At 50.0% G+C, this 18467-nt stretch overlaps 1 protein-coding gene across 4 annotated transcripts in view; it reads left to right on the top strand.

Moving 5' to 3' along the window:
• Window positions 1-5512: 5512 nt before the first annotated feature.
• The window catches only part of LOC126570890 (uncharacterized), a 100618-nt gene continuing 87663 nt past the window's right edge, over window positions 5513-18467 (top strand). For 2 of the 4 annotated variants that reach the window (XM_050228972.1, XM_050228974.1), the window contains exons 1-9: window positions 5513-5535; window positions 6475-6580; window positions 6649-6745; window positions 6833-7257; window positions 7361-7783; window positions 7886-8022; window positions 8104-8253; window positions 8326-8511; window positions 8702-8805. In XM_050228972.1, the coding sequence (XP_050084929.1) occupies window positions 5513-5535; window positions 6475-6580; window positions 6649-6745; window positions 6833-7257; window positions 7361-7783; window positions 7886-8022; window positions 8104-8253; window positions 8326-8511; window positions 8702-8805 (1651 nt within the window). The remainder of the gene's footprint in view (window positions 5536-6474; window positions 6581-6648; window positions 6746-6832; window positions 7258-7360; window positions 7784-7885; window positions 8023-8103; window positions 8254-8325; window positions 8512-8701; window positions 8806-18467) is intronic. The other 2 variants (XM_050228971.1, XM_050228973.1) reach the window with 1 other exon arrangement.

The following is an 18467-nucleotide window of genomic DNA, read 5'->3' on the forward strand; positions in this document are numbered from 1 at the left end:
TCGAGTGACATCCGGATGAGGTACTCCACGGTACTCGTACCCGTTCAGTGTTCTCTCACTTCGTATCGTAACTCTTCGCTTGTTGCTGGCCATCGTCACATTGTAATGGTTTTTCCAGAGATAGACAGAGAGAGAGAGAGAGAGAGAGAGAGAGAGAGAGAGAGAGAGAGAGACCGAGAATAGACACTCCTTGAGTATATTGAAATCAGAAAATTGAAATCGGATCGAAAACAGATGAAATAATTAATTAAGACCACAAACACATACACATACGACGATGGACAGAGCTGACAGGGTGGCCAGGGATGCCAACTCTAGGCTCTTGCGTGCTATCAGCCTTGCGGCAGACGAGAACGAGAGATGATGCCCGATGGAGCCCGATCCGATAACCTTCTCGAGTGGAACAACATTCTCGGTCCTTCAATGGGCAACACTTGCTGCTTCTTTATTACGAGCAAAACCCAGCCACCAGAGCTCGGTCTATCTTTCATCGAAGCATCGAAGATGTATTTCTTTTGTGACCGGCCACACCACCCCCGGGTGGGTCACGCTGCCTTCCACAAATCTCGGTTTCGGTTGGTCTTTCCTGTCTTCGACCTTTACCGGACCGGAAGTGTGCGGATGCGGTGCGGTTTGTATTACATTTCTTCGGGTCGGGATGAAATAATCGAGGTTCGAATTCCAGGAATATTCTCCTCTAGGTTTCGCTAGACATTGTACGATGTGCTTGAGGAATGCGCTGGAAATGGGATCCACCTCCGATCGGTGGAATGCGAATGGAATGTTTTCCAAACCGATGGGAACTGCGGTTGGTTATCCCTATCGCTGAGCTGCTTGAATGGGGAAAAATCTGGCGAGAAAACCCCGACGATGTGACCACGAGCGCACGATGAGAAATGATCCGGTGGTACGCTTCGATGGGAATGTCTATGCTTCATCCACCTGGCAGAGATAGCAAGCTAGGTACAAACCGTTGTGCGCGATACATAAATTTGGGCATCTAGGAAAGGTGAAGGAGGCATCATGAATCACACGGAATACTACCAGCTAGGGCCCGGGGCAGGAAGATTCAGAATGGCAGTTCGGCAACCAGCCACTGTTTGAGGGGGAAAGAAGAAGAATGGAGATAATTGAATGGCTGATTGATTGTTTCGGTTCGGGAGTGCGCCCACGACAGTGGCACTGAGACCGAAGACTAATAACTTCTGTTCGTTAAGGTATTAATTTCCGAAAGAATCCTGCGGAGGTATGGAAGTGTTGCGAGGCTTTACGCGCGGCCTCGAAGTTCTTGGTACTCCTTGAGGACTTATTGAATCCCCGATATTATTGCAGGGGACACTCAGCTCGGCTTTGGGACTTGCTTTGTGGTAGAAGAACTTGAAAGAATTGACAGTCGCCGTGGTTTTCGTGGAAAATCTGTTTCACTGTTGGAAACATAACCTCACTTACCGGTACCATCCAATAATGGAGTCCTGGTTTCATCGAACCTTTAATAAAATCTCGATAGTTTGCATCCATCCAGAGGACAAATAGAAACAGTAGCATAGAGTGAGAGACAGAGAGAAAGAGTGAGAGTAGGAAATGAGGTTAGCATCCTTGAACCGCGTAAAACATGAATGATGATGCTCCCTATGGTACAGCCCACAAGCCTTACTCTACTCTGCCGCTACCCCCTCTTGTTGCTAGTAACTAATCACTCGAACTAATGCTATTAGCCCTTGCCGTTTTGCGTCCTCATTTCCATGCTATCGGTACGCGGTCCCAGTCATGGCGCAAGGCAGCGCATCCTTTTCAACGATACGCACCACAAACGGTGTCCCAGGGTCTGTTGAGGCCGTTCCCTGTGCCTCTGTGTGTACTTGTAATCGGAACCCCGGCAGCCACCTCTGTTTGTGCATTACACTGGCTCCCGGACGGCTGGGCATGCTACGGTGTTGCAGGGGGTTCCCGGATCGCTCCACCGAGTGCAATCCAACCGGAAGACCAATTTGAAGCACCTGCTGCCGACGGATGGTCGGATGGATGCTGGCTGGATTGAAAGGATGTCGAGGGCTAAAAATAGATTATTGATGATTTCCTCGGTCGGGCCAGGGACCCACGGCCGACAGCCAGGCCAGATGCTGGTGAGGTACATCCACTTTTTTCCCCCATGAAGAGCCCACTGTCCCGGAGTAACTGGATTATGATCCCGATGTGCCCGAGGTTTTCGGCCGTGCTGGCGGACTCGGCTACCGGATGGATGGAAATCAATGGTTCTGTCCTCAACGCAGAGAACGCCAGAGAATTCTCGAGGGCTCTTTAAACGTTTAGCTTCAACCTCCTCGCCTTACGGTAGTTTGGAGACAAAATACCAAAAAGATTTAATTTGTACCGGAGGGACCAAGATCCGTTTCATCATCCCTGTGTAGAGAGACAGAGAGCTAGAGTCCTTAATTGGCATCCTGTCTGTGTCGTCAAGCTGGACGTGGATCCTTAATTTTTGCATTCCAATAGAACGTTCCTGCCACCGGGGGACCGACTACACCTGGTGTGGTCTCTATGGGCAATTCAGAAGGTCCGGCCACTCCGTTTTTGGGGGGGAGGAACCCAGAGAAGGAAGAGGGTAAAAGGCCACATCTGGCCACACCGATCTGTCGTTCCATTGGAGTGGAACAAAATAATTGACTTCTGAATGTGTTCTGCCCTTCATCCGTCGTAGCAACGCTGTCGTGGTCCTCGCCAACTATAGTTGGCCACCAGGGAGCGTCCGATCTCTCTGTGGCAGAGGCCCATTCCCATGGCACCGAATTCAATTCATGGATTTTCTTCTTTTTTCTCTCTTCTTTCTATGGGGAGCGTCAAAATCGCCTTTCACACCGAGCACGCTTCGTTTTGTGGGGAGAAAAATGGAAATTTCGGACCAAACTGACGGGGCCATGCTGTGCCGGGAGCTGTAATCTTCCCGAATTGATATTAATTGTGCCAAGATTATGCCGTTTCGCCGAACTCTGGCACTAAAAACGACGAACGAAGCTCATTTTGCACAGTTTAATGAACTAAGCTGTGACAGAATGTGGCAACGGGCGTGTCATCAGTGTCAAAGTTATGCGTTGCTAGGGGCACCGATTCGCGTGGCTCATGTGACATAAATTAACCGAAATCACTGATTGCAGTTTTAATCGCGGATTAAGCAAAACGTACCTCCATTTAAAGCGTGCGAACCAATAATGAAGCTAACCTTAAACTGGGTCAACGATGGCAGACAGGTATTAACGCGTGAGATGAACTGCTATATTTAGTATCGGGGCCATCGGGCCCCGATCCCTTCGTCGATGCCACACCGGAACCGTGTTAAAACCACGGAACCACGGGATGATAAACGGATGCTGGGGTATTAACTTCAACGCACGGTACAGATTGTTCGGCTCGGTTGGTTGGTGCGATAACGGTCACCGTTGCCGCAACATTGGAGCTTATTATGTCATGGGTCTTTGGGTCCACGCAACAGAGGCGCAAAGTGGACTCCATTCGCGTGGCAACTCCTCAAGTAGCAACTGACAACCGTTCGAAAACTCCAGTGCCAAGTTGATCAATCTCGGATACAACGGGAGCGGTAGGCAAGTAGGCCAGCATACAGACGGGTATGGGGCTTTTACTGTCGGAAATCGGGTTGCAACGATCGCGATTGCTGGAATGCTGTAATTGTGGGCTGCATTCGGGTTTCACCATCGGTGTCACCGTTCAGGCAGATCGGGCATGCATTTAATTGCATCACTTGTCAAATTACATTCCGCTCGTGGTTCCGGTTTCGCCAGGTCGGTAGACCACCAACCACCGGATCCCCTCGCTCCCGTACAGCGGTAGTGGTGGCTACTGGAACCAAGCGAATTATGAGCAAATATGTAGCAGCACGATGATGATGATGCTGCTGCTGTTGACGTGCGGCTGTTGCTGTGCAGCAACAAAGAGCGAGCGAGTTTCGAAAATTAAAATAAGTTTGGAACGAAATGCAACACACACAAAACAATGGAGAATTTCTGGGCTGGAATGTTGCCAACATAATTTAAAATCATTTTTATATCGAACCACCGGCGCAACGCAGTGTCGGCGAAACCATCGAACCGATGGAGTCAGGAGTATTTCCATTTTTTTATCGATTTCTGGTTCTCTTTTGTTCTGTGTGCACTATTGGTACAAAATTCTGATGATGATGGTGATGATGGGTTATAATGAAGCCGGGAAATTCCGTTTATCAAGACCCGTGTTCCAGGTATTTCCTTTTTTCTGCTTTTTGCTTCCCAGCCACATAACCCTCTTAATGGGGTGGTTTTGGAGTGGCACGGGTAGAGGGATGAACCGGTTGGTTCAACATACTGATAAATATTTAATTAACATAGTTCATCCACCCGCTTACCCCCCATTTGGTACTACTCCTCTCATTCTGGCTCATTTGTTCTGTTTCGTGTAGTTGATTTATCACCTTTTTGTACGGATCAGATCTTTCATCCCCATCAGTGTTGTTGTATCTCATCGATCCTTGCGGTATTTGTGTCCGTGTCCGTTAGCCCCAATCCCCGCCTCCGTCCATTGGTATTCATTGTAATCTGTGTGCCGGTGGTTGTTTGGTCCAACCCTCCTGTTTACCAGTGTGGCTCCGGTATTATGTTTATTTTTAGATAAACTAGTTCCCCATTCCTCTGTGCTCAGTGTCTGTTGATAATAAAAATGTAGGATTAAATAAAAAGAAAATGAAAATTCCAAACGCGATCAAACTAATTAGTGGTCTGTACGCGTGTGTCGACCGTGTCGCGTTTCATGATCGTACAGAAAAAGCGACATTAAAATCTAATTTAATTACATTCCCTCAACAGGCATTCAAGTACATTAACTGTCAATCGCTCATTGAAGTTAATTTAATGATCTACACAGCCACTAACACTCACACTTTACGCCACTGACTCTCGAGAGCAAAACATCGTTTCGACCACTTCACATGAACTCATTTCAAAATTTAATTGCATTCTTCTGATTTGTTTTAAATAATCAGGCTGCTTCACAGTAAAGCTACAAAATAACGTCTTTCTGTACTTCCAGCAACAAACCAATTGGCAGGTGGTCGCGGTGGTAGCTAAACGCACAAAACAAAAACCAGAAAAAAAACCAAACACCAACTAGTTCAAGCCAAACTTAGCTTAGTTGTTAAATTGATGTTCGTTTGAAATTCGTTGGCCACTTTAGGCAACCAAACGTTGCGCCAAGTCTCCAGTGCATTGTCCAGTGCGACGGTTTGTAGAGGATAATCTAGCCCGTTGAATTCTCGTAAAGAGACTCCTTTATCGTGACCAGAAGTCGCGAGCCTCTTCAACTTTGTTGACCTTGGACACGATTACCGTTACCACTCCGAGCCAACCACCTCGACCACTACGAAGGCGAAGGAAAAGTGTCATCAGAAACGCCAAAAACAAAACAAAAGCAAAAAAATCCCCACAGACCTTCCTCGTCATTCCAGACCGCTAGGCCGTAGATATGAACCATGGCAAAACTTCGCCATTACAGGTTGTTTTTTCCTTTTCTGCATTTTCACTTCACTCTGTTTCTTGCATCGCTCTATGCAATCATGGTCATGCTTTCGTGGGCCTCTATTTGTTTCGCCAATCTTTCGCGATGCAATCACGTTTTCACGCTCTCTACAGCTCGTCTATATCTTTGCTGCTTCTTCTACTTCTTCTTCTTCTTCTGCCCTTGCCGAGTATGGTACGGGCCCTTTTTTATCGCTATCGCCTGCGAACTGCTTCAACACTTGCATTTCGCCTTAATCTGCTCACCAAACTTTGCTTTCCGCTACACCACTTTACGCTCTTACTGTCACGGCAGCAGCAACATGCACAAGCTGCTGTGGCTTAACCACGGACTTTGCTACACTTTAACGTGTTTGTTGCGTTGGCATTACTGGTTTCCTATTTAATAAAGTTTCAGTTTTTGTACGAAATTCACTTTTACACCATCAGCACTCGTCACGCGTAGCTGGCTGCAGCTAATCGCTAACGTTTACGTTTGTCTTGCTTTTCGTTTACCGACGTAACGCGTGTTACATTTTATTTAATTGATTATCATTTTTGCAACCATTTTTATCTTTTCATTTGCCTATTGGCACTTGCAGTTGCTTGAAGAGAAAGCTCAGCACCAGTTATGCTGCGAAACGTTCACTAACCACCTGTTGACAGAACGGTTGAAGGCTGTGACGTTTTTTTTTGTTGGTAAACTCGCGGCACGCACTCCCACAGCCTACTCTGCTTTAACCAAACCGCTTTGAAGGTCCGTTTAGTTTGAATGTTTGTTACCTTTGCAGACACCAGTTGTGTAATGTTGCATGTTCATTAGTTTTGCATCTTGTACCGTAACAGGATACGGTTCCAAACCTCAAGGATGTGCCCGAATTCTCCATTTTAATGCAAACTTTACTTTCTTCTGCACTTTCCTTCGGATGGCGATTAGGACCATGACGGCTATCTGCTTTGTCTGCAACCTGCCTATCATGTCTCACCAGGTGGGACTGGTATGGCAGGGCGGAAACGGCTGGGATGACCTGGTCCGGGAACAGGTAGGTTGAACGGGACGGTACACCCCCGCTGTAACTCACGTGACTTACTCGAACATCCTCGTATCTAGGTCGAAGAGTCCACCATTCGGCAGCGCCTGGGAGGACGACGGGACTCGGCGGCCCAGATATCTGGCGCTTCACCTCCTAGTACCTCACCACCACCAGGTACCCGGTGCCCTGGCCGTTGGTTCCTTTGTGAACATGATTCCATTAATGTTCTGTCTCTCTTTCTCTCTCAATTCCCCCTTCCAGCAGGTGCCCAGAGGCGTCGCCGAAGTTCGCTCGCCCAGCTAACCGACATCTTGCGCGAATGGAGCGGCGGTGGTTCGAAGCGACAAAAGGCACCACTGAACCGGCGAGAAACGTTGGCCGACCTAGCGCGCAGCTTACCGTGGAACAAAGCCAGCGCCGGCGATTCGTACAACAGTGCCCAGAACAGCGGCAGTACGGGGCATGCGCCACCGTTGCGCAAAAGGCGCGAATCCAGTGCCGATTCCGGTGTCAAGAGTTGGTCCTGCCGCCGGGACTCGCACGCATCCGACTTCCGGAAGGAGCGGGACGCGGAACGCGAGCGGGAGCGTGAGCGGGAGCGAGAGCGAGAGCGGGAGCGGGACCGTGAACGTGAACGTGACCGGGACCGGGAGGACTACAGCTATTCAGCGGATAATTATCGAAATGTAAGTCACAGTCACGCAGACTGTTGTGGTACAAGATTGCTCCGCGAGTTCCCGAAGATTGACAGTTTCCCTTCCCTTTTCGGTGCCTCGGTGTCCTCGGTAGGGTTCCCGGAGGAATTCGAACGATTCGAGCCGGGACCGGTCGTCACGCCGTGACTCGACGGTGATCGGTGGTACGGCAACACCACCACCACCACCACCGAAGGTGGTTGGAGCGCAGCGCAAGCGGAAGGACTCGCTGGTCGTATCGGAAATGCCCAACTTCCGGCAGGAGCAACGGCCCTCGACCAGCTCGACAGCGTCCGATTCGGGGCCCCTGTTCGTGGCCGTTAGTCACGTCGACACGGGATGCCAAGCGTTGCCACCACCGACCATCATCACCAGCTCGGTGACACCGCCGGCAACGAGTCCGACCGCCCAGAAGGGTCGACGTGACTCGACGACCCAGTGCGGCACCAAGATGACCCGCCGGGACTCGCGTGTTAGTCCCGAGCGTGCCCAGCGCCTTTCGAAACTTCAGCGACAAGTAAGACGCGTGTGAACGCGTGTGTCCATGAGCATCCCCTTTTTTCACTCAGTTCCTCTCTCTCTCTCTCTCTCTCTCTCTCTCTCTCTTGGTCCTTGACAGGCCACTGCCTACGATGAGTCCTGTTTGCCACCGGGAGGCTGGAGCCGGCGCAGCTCACAACCGGCCCTCAGTCCGGACGGTGAGGGTCCCGAGCGGCAGGCACGTCGGGATAGCCTCAGTCCGGACAGTGCATCAAGGTGGGCCACGATTTCGAGCAACCATTCGAGCTACTAAAATGGCAGTAACGCTTTATTCACGCGCTTGCTTACGTGTTACAGAGGACGCCGTGATTCACGATCCCACCTCTCGCCCGATCGGAGCCACGAACGGGAAGGAAGCCCGCGCCGGAGCCGCCGGTTGCGCCGGCAATCCTCGTCCGCCGCTCGGCAACCTCGCTCACCGGAATCGAGCAGTTGCTGCTCATCGAGGTAAGTAGCAGCAGCTCGAAAGCTCTACGAAATCGCACTCTGTGAAAGCTCACACGTTCGCCTTCTCTCCAGGGATGCGAGTCCTTGCGCACGCCCACCACCACAAACCGAGTGTGCACCGCGGCCCTCGATCCGGCGCCAGTCAACGACGGAGGAGATACTGATAGCGCGTGGCTTTCGCCGGCAAAGTACCACCGAGGAGATGATACGGTGTCGAAACTTTCGCCGGCAAAGCTCCCAAAGCGATGACACTAGCCGGTAAGCAGCGCGAGCGACAGATCACGCCTGTGTGGAACTTCCGGTGGAGGCGCCCAACTTTTTTTTTATCGTTTTTATCGTTTCGTGTTTGGGTGGTTCAGGCGCCTCCACCTGATGCGTTCATGCTTCTTGGAATTTGTTCTTATAGCCTTTCTCTCCGTCTCTCTCTCTCTCTCACCCTTTTAAGCAGCTATCGTGGTCGGCGAGATTCGAGCGCACAGATTATCGATGGAACCATCGGCACGATGACGGTGGAAACCACGAGTACGTTTTTCGATTCTAGTACGCAAACAGGTATGATTCGTGTGCGTGAGTGTGTGTGCCGTGTGTGTGAGTGTTTCCTTGTACGTTTGTTGTGTATGTGCCGGTTTGATTATCTGTTTGTGTTCCTTTTTGGCGAGAGCACGCGTGTATGTGTGAGAGATGTGATTCCTGGTGGAGGCGGCGGCCGGACGATTGTTCCATTAGGATCGAGGTTGTTTACACTTTGACACCGGAACCAGTTTGGTATGAGCGAGGTGACCTGATCCTTGTTGTCATTACTTTCCACCATCCTTCTTCACCTCCCGCCAAAAACCGCTCAACCTTGCAAATGCAACCGTCCGAGTGGCGAGTATCCTGAGCCCCGAAATTATCCCAGCACCCGGCATCAGCGCAACAGCGCAAAGAAAGGGAAATCTGACTAGCGGGGGAGGCGGAGCAGGGGGTTGCGGGAGGTTCGGTGAAGAGGGTGAAAAGGGAGCGAGTGGAGAGGCGGGACTATGACTGCATAATGAATGAAACTTCCTTTCGCTGAAGACTTTTTCCCTGCGTCATTCATCTGTCATGTCAGTCACGCCATTGGGGCCGGGCAAGGATCGTCCCCTTGCCGTGCAGTCCCCATCTCCTGGGTCCCGAACGAGGGTTCCTTTAAGGTTTACCATCGTCAACATCTGGCCAACACCTTCCCTAGTCCCCCCCCCCCTCGGTTCCTGCCCTTGCTTATCACGAGTGGTGCAGGGGTTCTCCTAAGGGTTGAAAAGCGTAAAAATGGGGAGACAGGGAAAATCTAAACATTACTCCCACCCCTGGTAGAGTACAGCACCAGTACCTCCCCCTGTTTGACAGTGCTTTAGAGCACTGACTTTAACGTACAAGTCGAGCGGGGGGAAAAAGAAGATGATTTATCTGATTGACTGTACCGCACCGGAAGGCCCCACTGCTTGACGTACATCGGAAATGGAAATACGCCACCGCGGGGACATCGGAGTCTACCTAGTGCGTGCGAGTGAAATCAATAAGCACATCGCGAGAATAGATCTTTTTTGAATTTATAACGTTTTGCGGACATTTTTATGACTCGTTGTAGGTACTCAGCAAGGACAAGGAAGAATCCTTCATATTCTTCGCGGCCCAAGATTACTTTTTCTGTCTCTTTCCCTTGTTTTGTTTCTCTCCATTACACCTCGATTTACTCGAGATTGTCTTAACAAATTAGCCTCAGGCTACGGGCAGAAGATCATCCATCTTCTGGCAGCTTTCTAGAGCGCACTTTTCCAGCGAGCGAGCGGTCGCTCGACAGATGATTGATCAACCTTAATTTATCCGGATGATGAATCTCAACGGATCGGCCCACCGAGGACGGTCAAGTAAACAAATCCTTCCATTTGTACCACTAAGACAGAAGATCCTGTTCCTGTCAGCTATCCGGTTGGGTCCGCAGGGTCCGCCGGGTTAAAAACCGCCATCAACCGATAGGCAGTCAATTGCAGATTTGCGGTTCACGCTTGCCAGCTAGAGAAGAATAATTAAAATCACTCCCCGGTCATTCGTAGAAGGATTTGATTTCCTATTTTTTCCGCCAATTGACGGAAACGTTCTGCGGAAAAATCCAACCGAAAGCTCTCAAATGTTTGAACACCGAAAACAGAGCTAGTTAATATTCCAAGCCAAGACAAGTCGTTTCGGTTGGTCTGCAGATAACAATCGAATCAGACAGGAAAAGGGGATCTCCTCTCCAGGGTTTTGTCTCACGAAAATGCCAACAAAAAACCAACGATACTGAGCATGAATTTCCATCCAACTGCACAACTGGACTCCCTGTGCCACTGTTGGCACGGGCTAGCGTCCTTTTAACACTCTAATCGTTGCGTAAATCATTTGCTGAATTTGACGAGGCGTGATAAGGAATGTGCACGGTGACCCAGCATCCACCACCACGCTACACCCACGTGCAGACAACGTGATTTAGCTCGGAATCCACCGTTCCCTTCCAGATCCAGCGCATCACAGAAAGCCCTCCTGAGGATAAGGAATGAGAGAGAGAGAGAGAGAGAGAGAGAGAGAGAGAGAGAGAGAGAGAGAGAGAGAGAGAGAGAGAGAGAGAGAGAGAGAGCGAGAGAGAGAGGTGGCACAGTCGGAATTGGAAAGTTTCTTTCGATTTCACGGCGACGACAACGGCCAAGAGGGGTGGCCCCTCGGCAACAATGGCTCTCGCCGGTGGCAGCAACCCGTGGCAACGGAGAAAACTTCAAAGAAAGTTCCAACCTTTTCTCGGTCCGGCCCGCGTTGCCCGCTTGGTATGACCTTTCGTCACGAGTTGGAGCCCACTAGCACCTCTCTCTCTCTCCCTCTCTTTACTTGCTTTCCACCACCAAAGCGTGGAACAATTAACCTAACCTTGTATATCATTCGCCCGGTCTCCTCGGACTGGTTGGCATGGTGATGATCTCTGCTGTTGCATGCGTTTGAGTTCCGTTAAAGCAGAGAAAAGAAACGTGAAACACCGTCTGCGTAACTACTTTTGGAAGAACTGCTGGTAGTGGTGGACTTGGTGGTGGACGAGGCCCTAAACCGTCTGGTCCGTATCCTCGCTGCTCAGTGACAGCGTCAGGGCCCCGGACCAGCCCCAGGTGTTATCTGATGCGGTTAATTAAATTTTACGAATGACCTGCCGTCGGTCGTCGGTCGGTACTGCGCACTGACCTGGTCAGTGCTCTAGGTCCAAGGTTCAACGGGATCAAGCATCGCGCCCGGTTGCGTTGTGAATATTTGTCCTTAATGAGCTGGCAAGTGAACCTTCCAACAGTCCACCGGTGCACGAAGCATCTGGGGACGACATAGTGGCCATCGACTCTCTGCCGATGAGTCAGATTACGCCACGACTGGCACCTGGCACCGGTCTGCTGACAAGTGGCCGTCCATTTGCCGAAACGATCGGAACGGAGAGCGAGAGAGAGGCCCGCATCCTGACCTCGCAACAGTTCAGTTGCAACAGTGGCATGTCATCATCATCGCCACTTGTCATACACTCGATCGGTGCCCGTGTGCCCGCATGTGTGTGCTTGAGTTTCAACGAGATGATGACGCTTTTTGGCAACCTTCCGGATGTCGGCATAGGCTCGCTTCCGGTCCACTCCAAACCGGCTGAAACTGCTGAACCAGCAGATGATAAACATCGTAGTAGGCCACCGGTAGTAGGCTCCCTGTTGCATCGTTGCCGGGCAAGAGCACCGCATGCCATGACGTGTATGACAAGGCTTCTTTGATGCAAACCAAGCGGCTGTAAACTAAGCGCGATGTCGCTTGTCAAACACAGATGACCTTGTGGGATCTATTGCGATTTGTTGTTTTAGAAAATAAATTCCGCCATTTAGAGACTGGAGATACTTGGTCTTCGATTCTATTTACGTATGCCGATATTTATCCTCTTATAGAAATGCTAATTATAACGCCAACCCCCCTCTTAATGCTTCATAACTTGCGGCATAAACGAATGAAGTGACGTATTAAGTGTAATTTGATCATGGCACACTCGCTTCGCTGTTTGAAGACGGAATCATAAATACTTTCATTACGAAAATGGGTTTCCACGAACCGAACACGTTTCTCTATCAATGCGAGGTGGTAGGTGTGCGATCCGTACGCAAGGTGCGACGTATTTTGAAAACAAAAATTCAAAACACGCCAAATGGTGTCTCAGAGACGTCGTCAACAGTTTCGCCCACGAGTTCTACCGAAGGAGATGCTAATTTTAAGCTCACCGCGATACGTACTCGCAGCAGGCAGAAGCTGTAGTGCTACGTAACGCCAAAGTAACGACCGTAGAAAACGCCCCAAAAACGTCCCTGGCCAGGATAACAAACCGGGAGACGAAGGAAAGCGACGGAATTTGCCGATTGCGCACGCGATTCGATTCCGTTTTTTCCGTGAAACCCCGCGGGGGGGGGGGGGGGGGTTGGTTTTCGATCCCTTACGATTCCCTTCTCGCACCATCACCATCCACCGCTGGTTCGCAGAGGAATGTGGTTTCCAAAAATAGAAATACTTTCATTCATGCATTCACTCCGAGCTACCCACGCAGGCAACGACGACGACGACGTCGACGAGTCGTAGTGATCGCTGGATTCCAGGCAACCCACCCACTCCCCCCCGTCCCTCCCCCTTCGGTTGTTTACGGAATGGCGTAGGATGCGTCTCTCTGGTGGTCGCTGTATGTGTGCAACTGTTGGTAAACTGTTTTTCCAGTTACTAAAATCCGTACCAGATTGATACGATGACGACGACGACGACGACGACGACATGCGGTGATGCGTAGGTGACGACCGATCCGTTGCGATCCGGTGTCAGAAACAAGAAGTTTTATGCTAAAGCTAATCCCTCGCTTCTACTCCCAGGAGTCGCTCGCATTCCCCGGGGCCACCGGCTCACAGAAGTTGCTTAATGGTAAGCAAACAAGTGGTGCCGCTGATTGGCGACCGATCCGAGATTGGAAAACGTTTTCGGCAAAGCAAAACTCTACTCTCCCCAACCGCCGTCGCTGCTTTGCGGTGTGGGGGCTAATGTGGTGCGTAATTTGTGGCAAAATCGATTAGAATGACTCGAAGACTCACCGTCTCCGTGTCGTTGGTTGGCTGGCTGTGTGTTTAAGTGAAGCTCAAACAGCTTCGTTCGCTTGATATCCAATGAGTGATGGAGGAAACACGAAGGCCACAGGCGGTTGGTGTGTGCGTGGTGGGGTTTGATTAGATTTTCACCTCGCTGACGCTGCGAACGCTCGAGATTCGGTTATGACGAGCTGGTGCTGGTGGTGATGGTGGCGCCGGAACTGGAATCGAAATAATTTGTTTGGCAACGATTTCCTCGCCTAGACGGCAAGGCCTTTCAATCGTTTGCCTACTCGCGTTGTTTGTTGTTGGCAGACCGCTAGAGAGTTGGGCCATTCCGCAGCATAATGTTGCGCGTGTAACTGATTTGCATACCAATAAGGCGCGCCTGGCTTGAAGGGAGAAGAGTAAGACATTCCAGGAGGAGGAGGCGGAAGGAGGAGGAGCCAAGGCGAACAGTAATTTGATGGCGAAAGTTGTTCTGAATCCGAACCGAAGCTTCTTCGCACCCCCTCGTTCCACACTGCAGCAGTGTTCGAAAGAATGCGAACGAGCGTGGCCATGGAACGCCATTAAAATGTTACCACCCGGGTCGCCACTCCCCGCCAAAAAGCGGACGCGGACATTGTTTCTGCATTAAAAAGTAAATCCCAAGTTTAAAATAATTAGCACACCGGGAAGGGAGGGACCGACCTGTTGAAAGGAATCTAAGGTGTAAAAGAATGTTTACAGCTTAAAGGCAAATCTTCGTCTTTTTTGCGATCGATTTATGAAAGCGACTGGATCGTTTCTTTGGCAGCATATTAAGCTGCAGTTCAAGTACTTTCGATGAGTTTATGTATTGGTTGATATCAGCTATAATATTTACCGTTAAGCTATCAGTAAGAGGTTAAAAGTTGCCATCGTAGCCGAGAACGATTAACATGAAAGAATCTTTCTGTAAGATTCAAGGTACGGCTGGAAATTTGTCTGAAATAATTTAACTCGGAATCTATTGATCAATATAAAGTACACTATAAGGTCATTATATGACTAAAATGACGGTAGTGAAATATTTTTGCGTCAAAGAGACAGTTAGCGCAAAGCTAAAAACAGTTCATCAATTATTTCACTTCCATACGTTTATTGGCATCTATAAAGCTTACTGAAACTGAAAATTCTTTAAAAATGCGCCTCAAGGCGCTTATCTGCACGGTGCTGAAGGTCACTAATTTCGATTTGAACGATTTTGCGCTGTCGTTTGCGTTTACTTTATGATCTCGTCTCCCGTTTCTGCTGCCTCTCGCTGGCTCACAATAATCGCTTAATCTGTGTCCCATTTTCAACCCTTACCAAATCACAGGTCGTAGCTCGTCAGCACCAAGAGAAGAACCAAGAAGCCGTAGGCTTTATACCGAGAAGTCCTTTCGTTTTTGGGAGGGGTGGTTTGAACGAATTGATGCGGAATACCTACTTCTGCTGCCGCTCCTAAGGCCTCTCGGTTGCTTCAGAGTCAGAGCCCAGGCAGTCGAATCTGGGCCCGTGAACGCGCGGTGGCAACAAAACTCAATCGAAAATCGCATAAAATCACGTTTTAACCACGCCCCAGGCGCCCCCTCAAACCGACCACGACCCTGGTGGACGACCAGTTCCCGTTAATGTTGCTTCTAAGGAGCTGCCATGACGCCGCCTCTCGTCCTCTCGTTCGATCCGGGATCGATTTGCTGATGAAAGGCGTTCATTCAACATCGGTCGATGACTCGGTGGACGATGCGGCGCTCCACTCGAAATCTCCGCGAATCCGCTGCATGTCGATATTTTGGAAACGGAATTTTCGGCCCCAGGAAAGGTGAAAGAGTGCGGCGAGAGTATAAGGATCCGTTTCATCATCCGTCCTGCCCCTCTGTCTTGTCTGCAAAACTGCTTGCTCGAGGAGTGGATGGAGAGGGATAATGCGCCGGATGCGGCGGTGACACGGTTGGTCGACTTTCGCCTTTCGAGACGCGGTTCGGTTCCTCGAGGATCCTCGATATTTGGAGTTTCGTTCTGTTTTTTTTATTTTTTTTTTGGGGGAAATGTTTTTTAGGTTCTCGGAAGCACAGATACTAAGCTCCTTTTCACGCTGCTCAGTCACGCACGGTGCGCCTTGAGCACGCTTCTCCGAGCCGAGTGGAAATGCCGTGCCCTGTTCCTCTGGCCGGGGAGCTGAGAGGCTCGATGTCTTTGGTGTTTTCGGGAGTCCAATCCAGCAGCTCTGGCTGTTGGTTGCTTTCGTGACACATAAAACGTGTGACGTGCAGCAACGGTATGTCCTGTTCACGTCGCAATCAACAAGTCAACGGTGGCCAACTCAACAAACTCAAGGTTCCAGTTGCATTTTTTCGTATTTACGCCATTCTGGGTGCTAGAACCAGGAGGAGGAAACAAACAAGCCGGTGGTCCGGTCCGGTTTCCACTTGGTTTTAATTGTTTTCACTTTAGGGAGAGACCGGTCGGTGGGCCGCGCGATTTTAATGCTTCGTTAAACGGTGATACATAAATTATGGCCCTACTGGTGCTGCTGCTGGTGGTGATGGTGGTGGTGGTTAAAGACGATAAATTTTGTGACGCATCGGCAGCGGACTCGAGTGGGCTGCACGCGACTCCCAACGGGCCACAATCCATCTCTTTCGCAAATGACAGGCGAAGCGCACGCGAACGGAAATAATTTTTCATGATGCATTTTAATTATAATTACAGTTGTGAGGGGGTGGTACTCCTTTGGCACCCCTGTTGGTCCTGATTTCTGGGTCAGACAGGCGGACACGGAATGAAGGCGGAATGACGGAGGAGTGTGAACCTGATACCTGAACCAGTAATTAGTTATCGCGACCATTTCATTGTGTTGCAATAAAGCGTCCGCCCGCCCGCCTGGTGTGGACGTGCTGCACGGGGCATTGGCAATTAAAACGGAGCCGGTAGAACGTCCGCACACCGTTCCATTCAGTTTCACCTCACAATGGCACACGAGGCCACCGAAAAAGAAGAAGAAAGAACGTTCAGGCAACGTGTTGAGTCTTTTGGGCAAACCAATCAAAAGCTGAACCAAGCAAACGCAAACAGTGGCGCTCAATTGATTTGTTGCGCTCGGTGTCGTGCCGGGGGGTCATTTTGGAGCTTTATGTTGCCGAGCACGTGCCACGTGCTAATGGAATTGATCTTTCTTTAATACATTTTGAAAACGGTGGACAATTTTCGATGCGATCGATCGTCCGGATCGTTTTGGGGACTTAAATTCTACCAGCTGGCCCCCAGGACGCCAGTGAAAGACAGTGTCGCACAAAAAGAGGGCAACAAATCTTGCTGGCTGGCATCTTAAAATAATGAAACCATTAGTCCCGAGCACCAGATTGCTGACCTCGTACCGCTCTCTGATGATGCTGATCAAGCACAAAACCCTTTCATCATCAAACCGAATGTCACTGATACACCTTTTTCGCTCGTCTTTTGCTTCGCACTTTTGCTGTTTGCTTCATCTTCTTTCTCCTCTTTGGGATTATCTATCCTTCCTTGGCCTACGGTTCCTTCTCGTAATCTCGTTACCTGCGCCGCCTGCTGCGCAGCCTGTTCAAAAAAAAAAGGAAAAACCAAAACGTCAAAACAGATTGACTCAGCAGCGGTACACAGCAACGGCCTGCTAGGATGACTGGCACAAAACCCGGCGCAGGAAGGTGTAACAGATTGATGTGTTTGGTTTTTTTTGTTCTGTGGCGCAAAAAAACGAATGCGGAAATGGTGGATGGGCGAGAAAAGGGTCCCGGGCGCCGCCCTCATGAAAAATCATCCGCACAGATTGATGATGAATAAATCATTAAGTCCATCACCAATCGGAAAAAAAACCGGGGGGAGAAGAGGTTTTCCGTTTCATTACCACGGTACGGTCCCAGTGGCCCTGGAGGCAACAAACCAACCCATTCCAACGTTCATTTGGGGCCGTTCCGCAGAATCTAAACGCCTGGGGGTGTTTGGGATCCGGTTTTCTTTTTTGGCGAAAGAAAGTGCTCGACAATCAGTACTTTTACGTGACCGGAAACGGTGCTGGTATCATTACACGGTCGGCGGGCAACGCGCCCATAAACTCCACGCATTTGCAAGATGCTTCTCAACGCAAGGCTTCCAGGGCTCCTCTGTAAGTGCTGCTGCAGTCTTAAGTTTAATGTTGTGGTCCATACCTCCTTTCGAGTGAAAGTGAGTTTGATCGCTTTGGCCTTCGCGATCCATTCCCACGCGTCCCACCAGTGTTTGATGTGTTGAGTGACCGACAGTGCGCCGGTGTCGGTGTCCGAATGGTACATAAACGAAATTTAATGACCCAAAAAAGATGTCTGCAGCAGCTCCGCTCCGCTTTGCTTCGATGGAAACCGCAACGGTGCAACGGTTTCCACGGTCCATGGCTTTTCTGCCACCGGTCTTGGAGTCACTTGGCGAACCTTGAGGAGTTTGGACACTTTTCCATCTTTTCCTCCGAGTCAGCCACGTGCAGTGAACCACGCAGCATTCCAATCTCTCTCTGCCTCTCTCTGTGGTCCGAGCAAAACCTGTGGCTCTCCAAAATGTGATGAGTTTTTCCAATGTCGCGACGACACAAAAACAAGGAGGGGTAGGACCAGGGGTAAAAAATGAAATGACATCTCGCACCATGCGACCGATGGAAGGGTCGTGCTAGCAGAAAAAAAAACAACCACCTCCGAACCAGAACTAAATTTACGGTCCATCCTTAATTAGATAAAAAATGAAGAAGAAACTCGAACCTGCTTCGACGGCGACGTCCTCGTCTCGACTTTTCTCACTTGGAGTGCGTTTTTTTTTTCAGAGCCCATTCCCGGGCGAAGCTCATGAATTCATTCTCGAGAAAAGAAACCGGGGAGGACGAGGGTGGGAGGAAATTATGTTTTCCGCCTGGTTAAAAACTTTCACTTCCTCTTCACTCCATCGACCGGTGGCGACCGTGGCGACGATGGAGTTTTTGGGCGGGTGAAGGGTCACATTTTTACCTTGTTGCCTGGCTGTTGTTGTGTTATCTAGTAGGCCAAGGTGGTAAAAGAGGGGAAAAAAAGAAAGAAATCTACTGTG

The sequence above is a fragment of the Anopheles aquasalis genome, chromosome 2 (genome assembly GCF_943734665.1).
Source record: "Anopheles aquasalis chromosome 2, idAnoAquaMG_Q_19, whole genome shotgun sequence".
NCBI classification, from domain to species: domain Eukaryota; kingdom Metazoa; phylum Arthropoda; class Insecta; order Diptera; family Culicidae; genus Anopheles; species Anopheles aquasalis.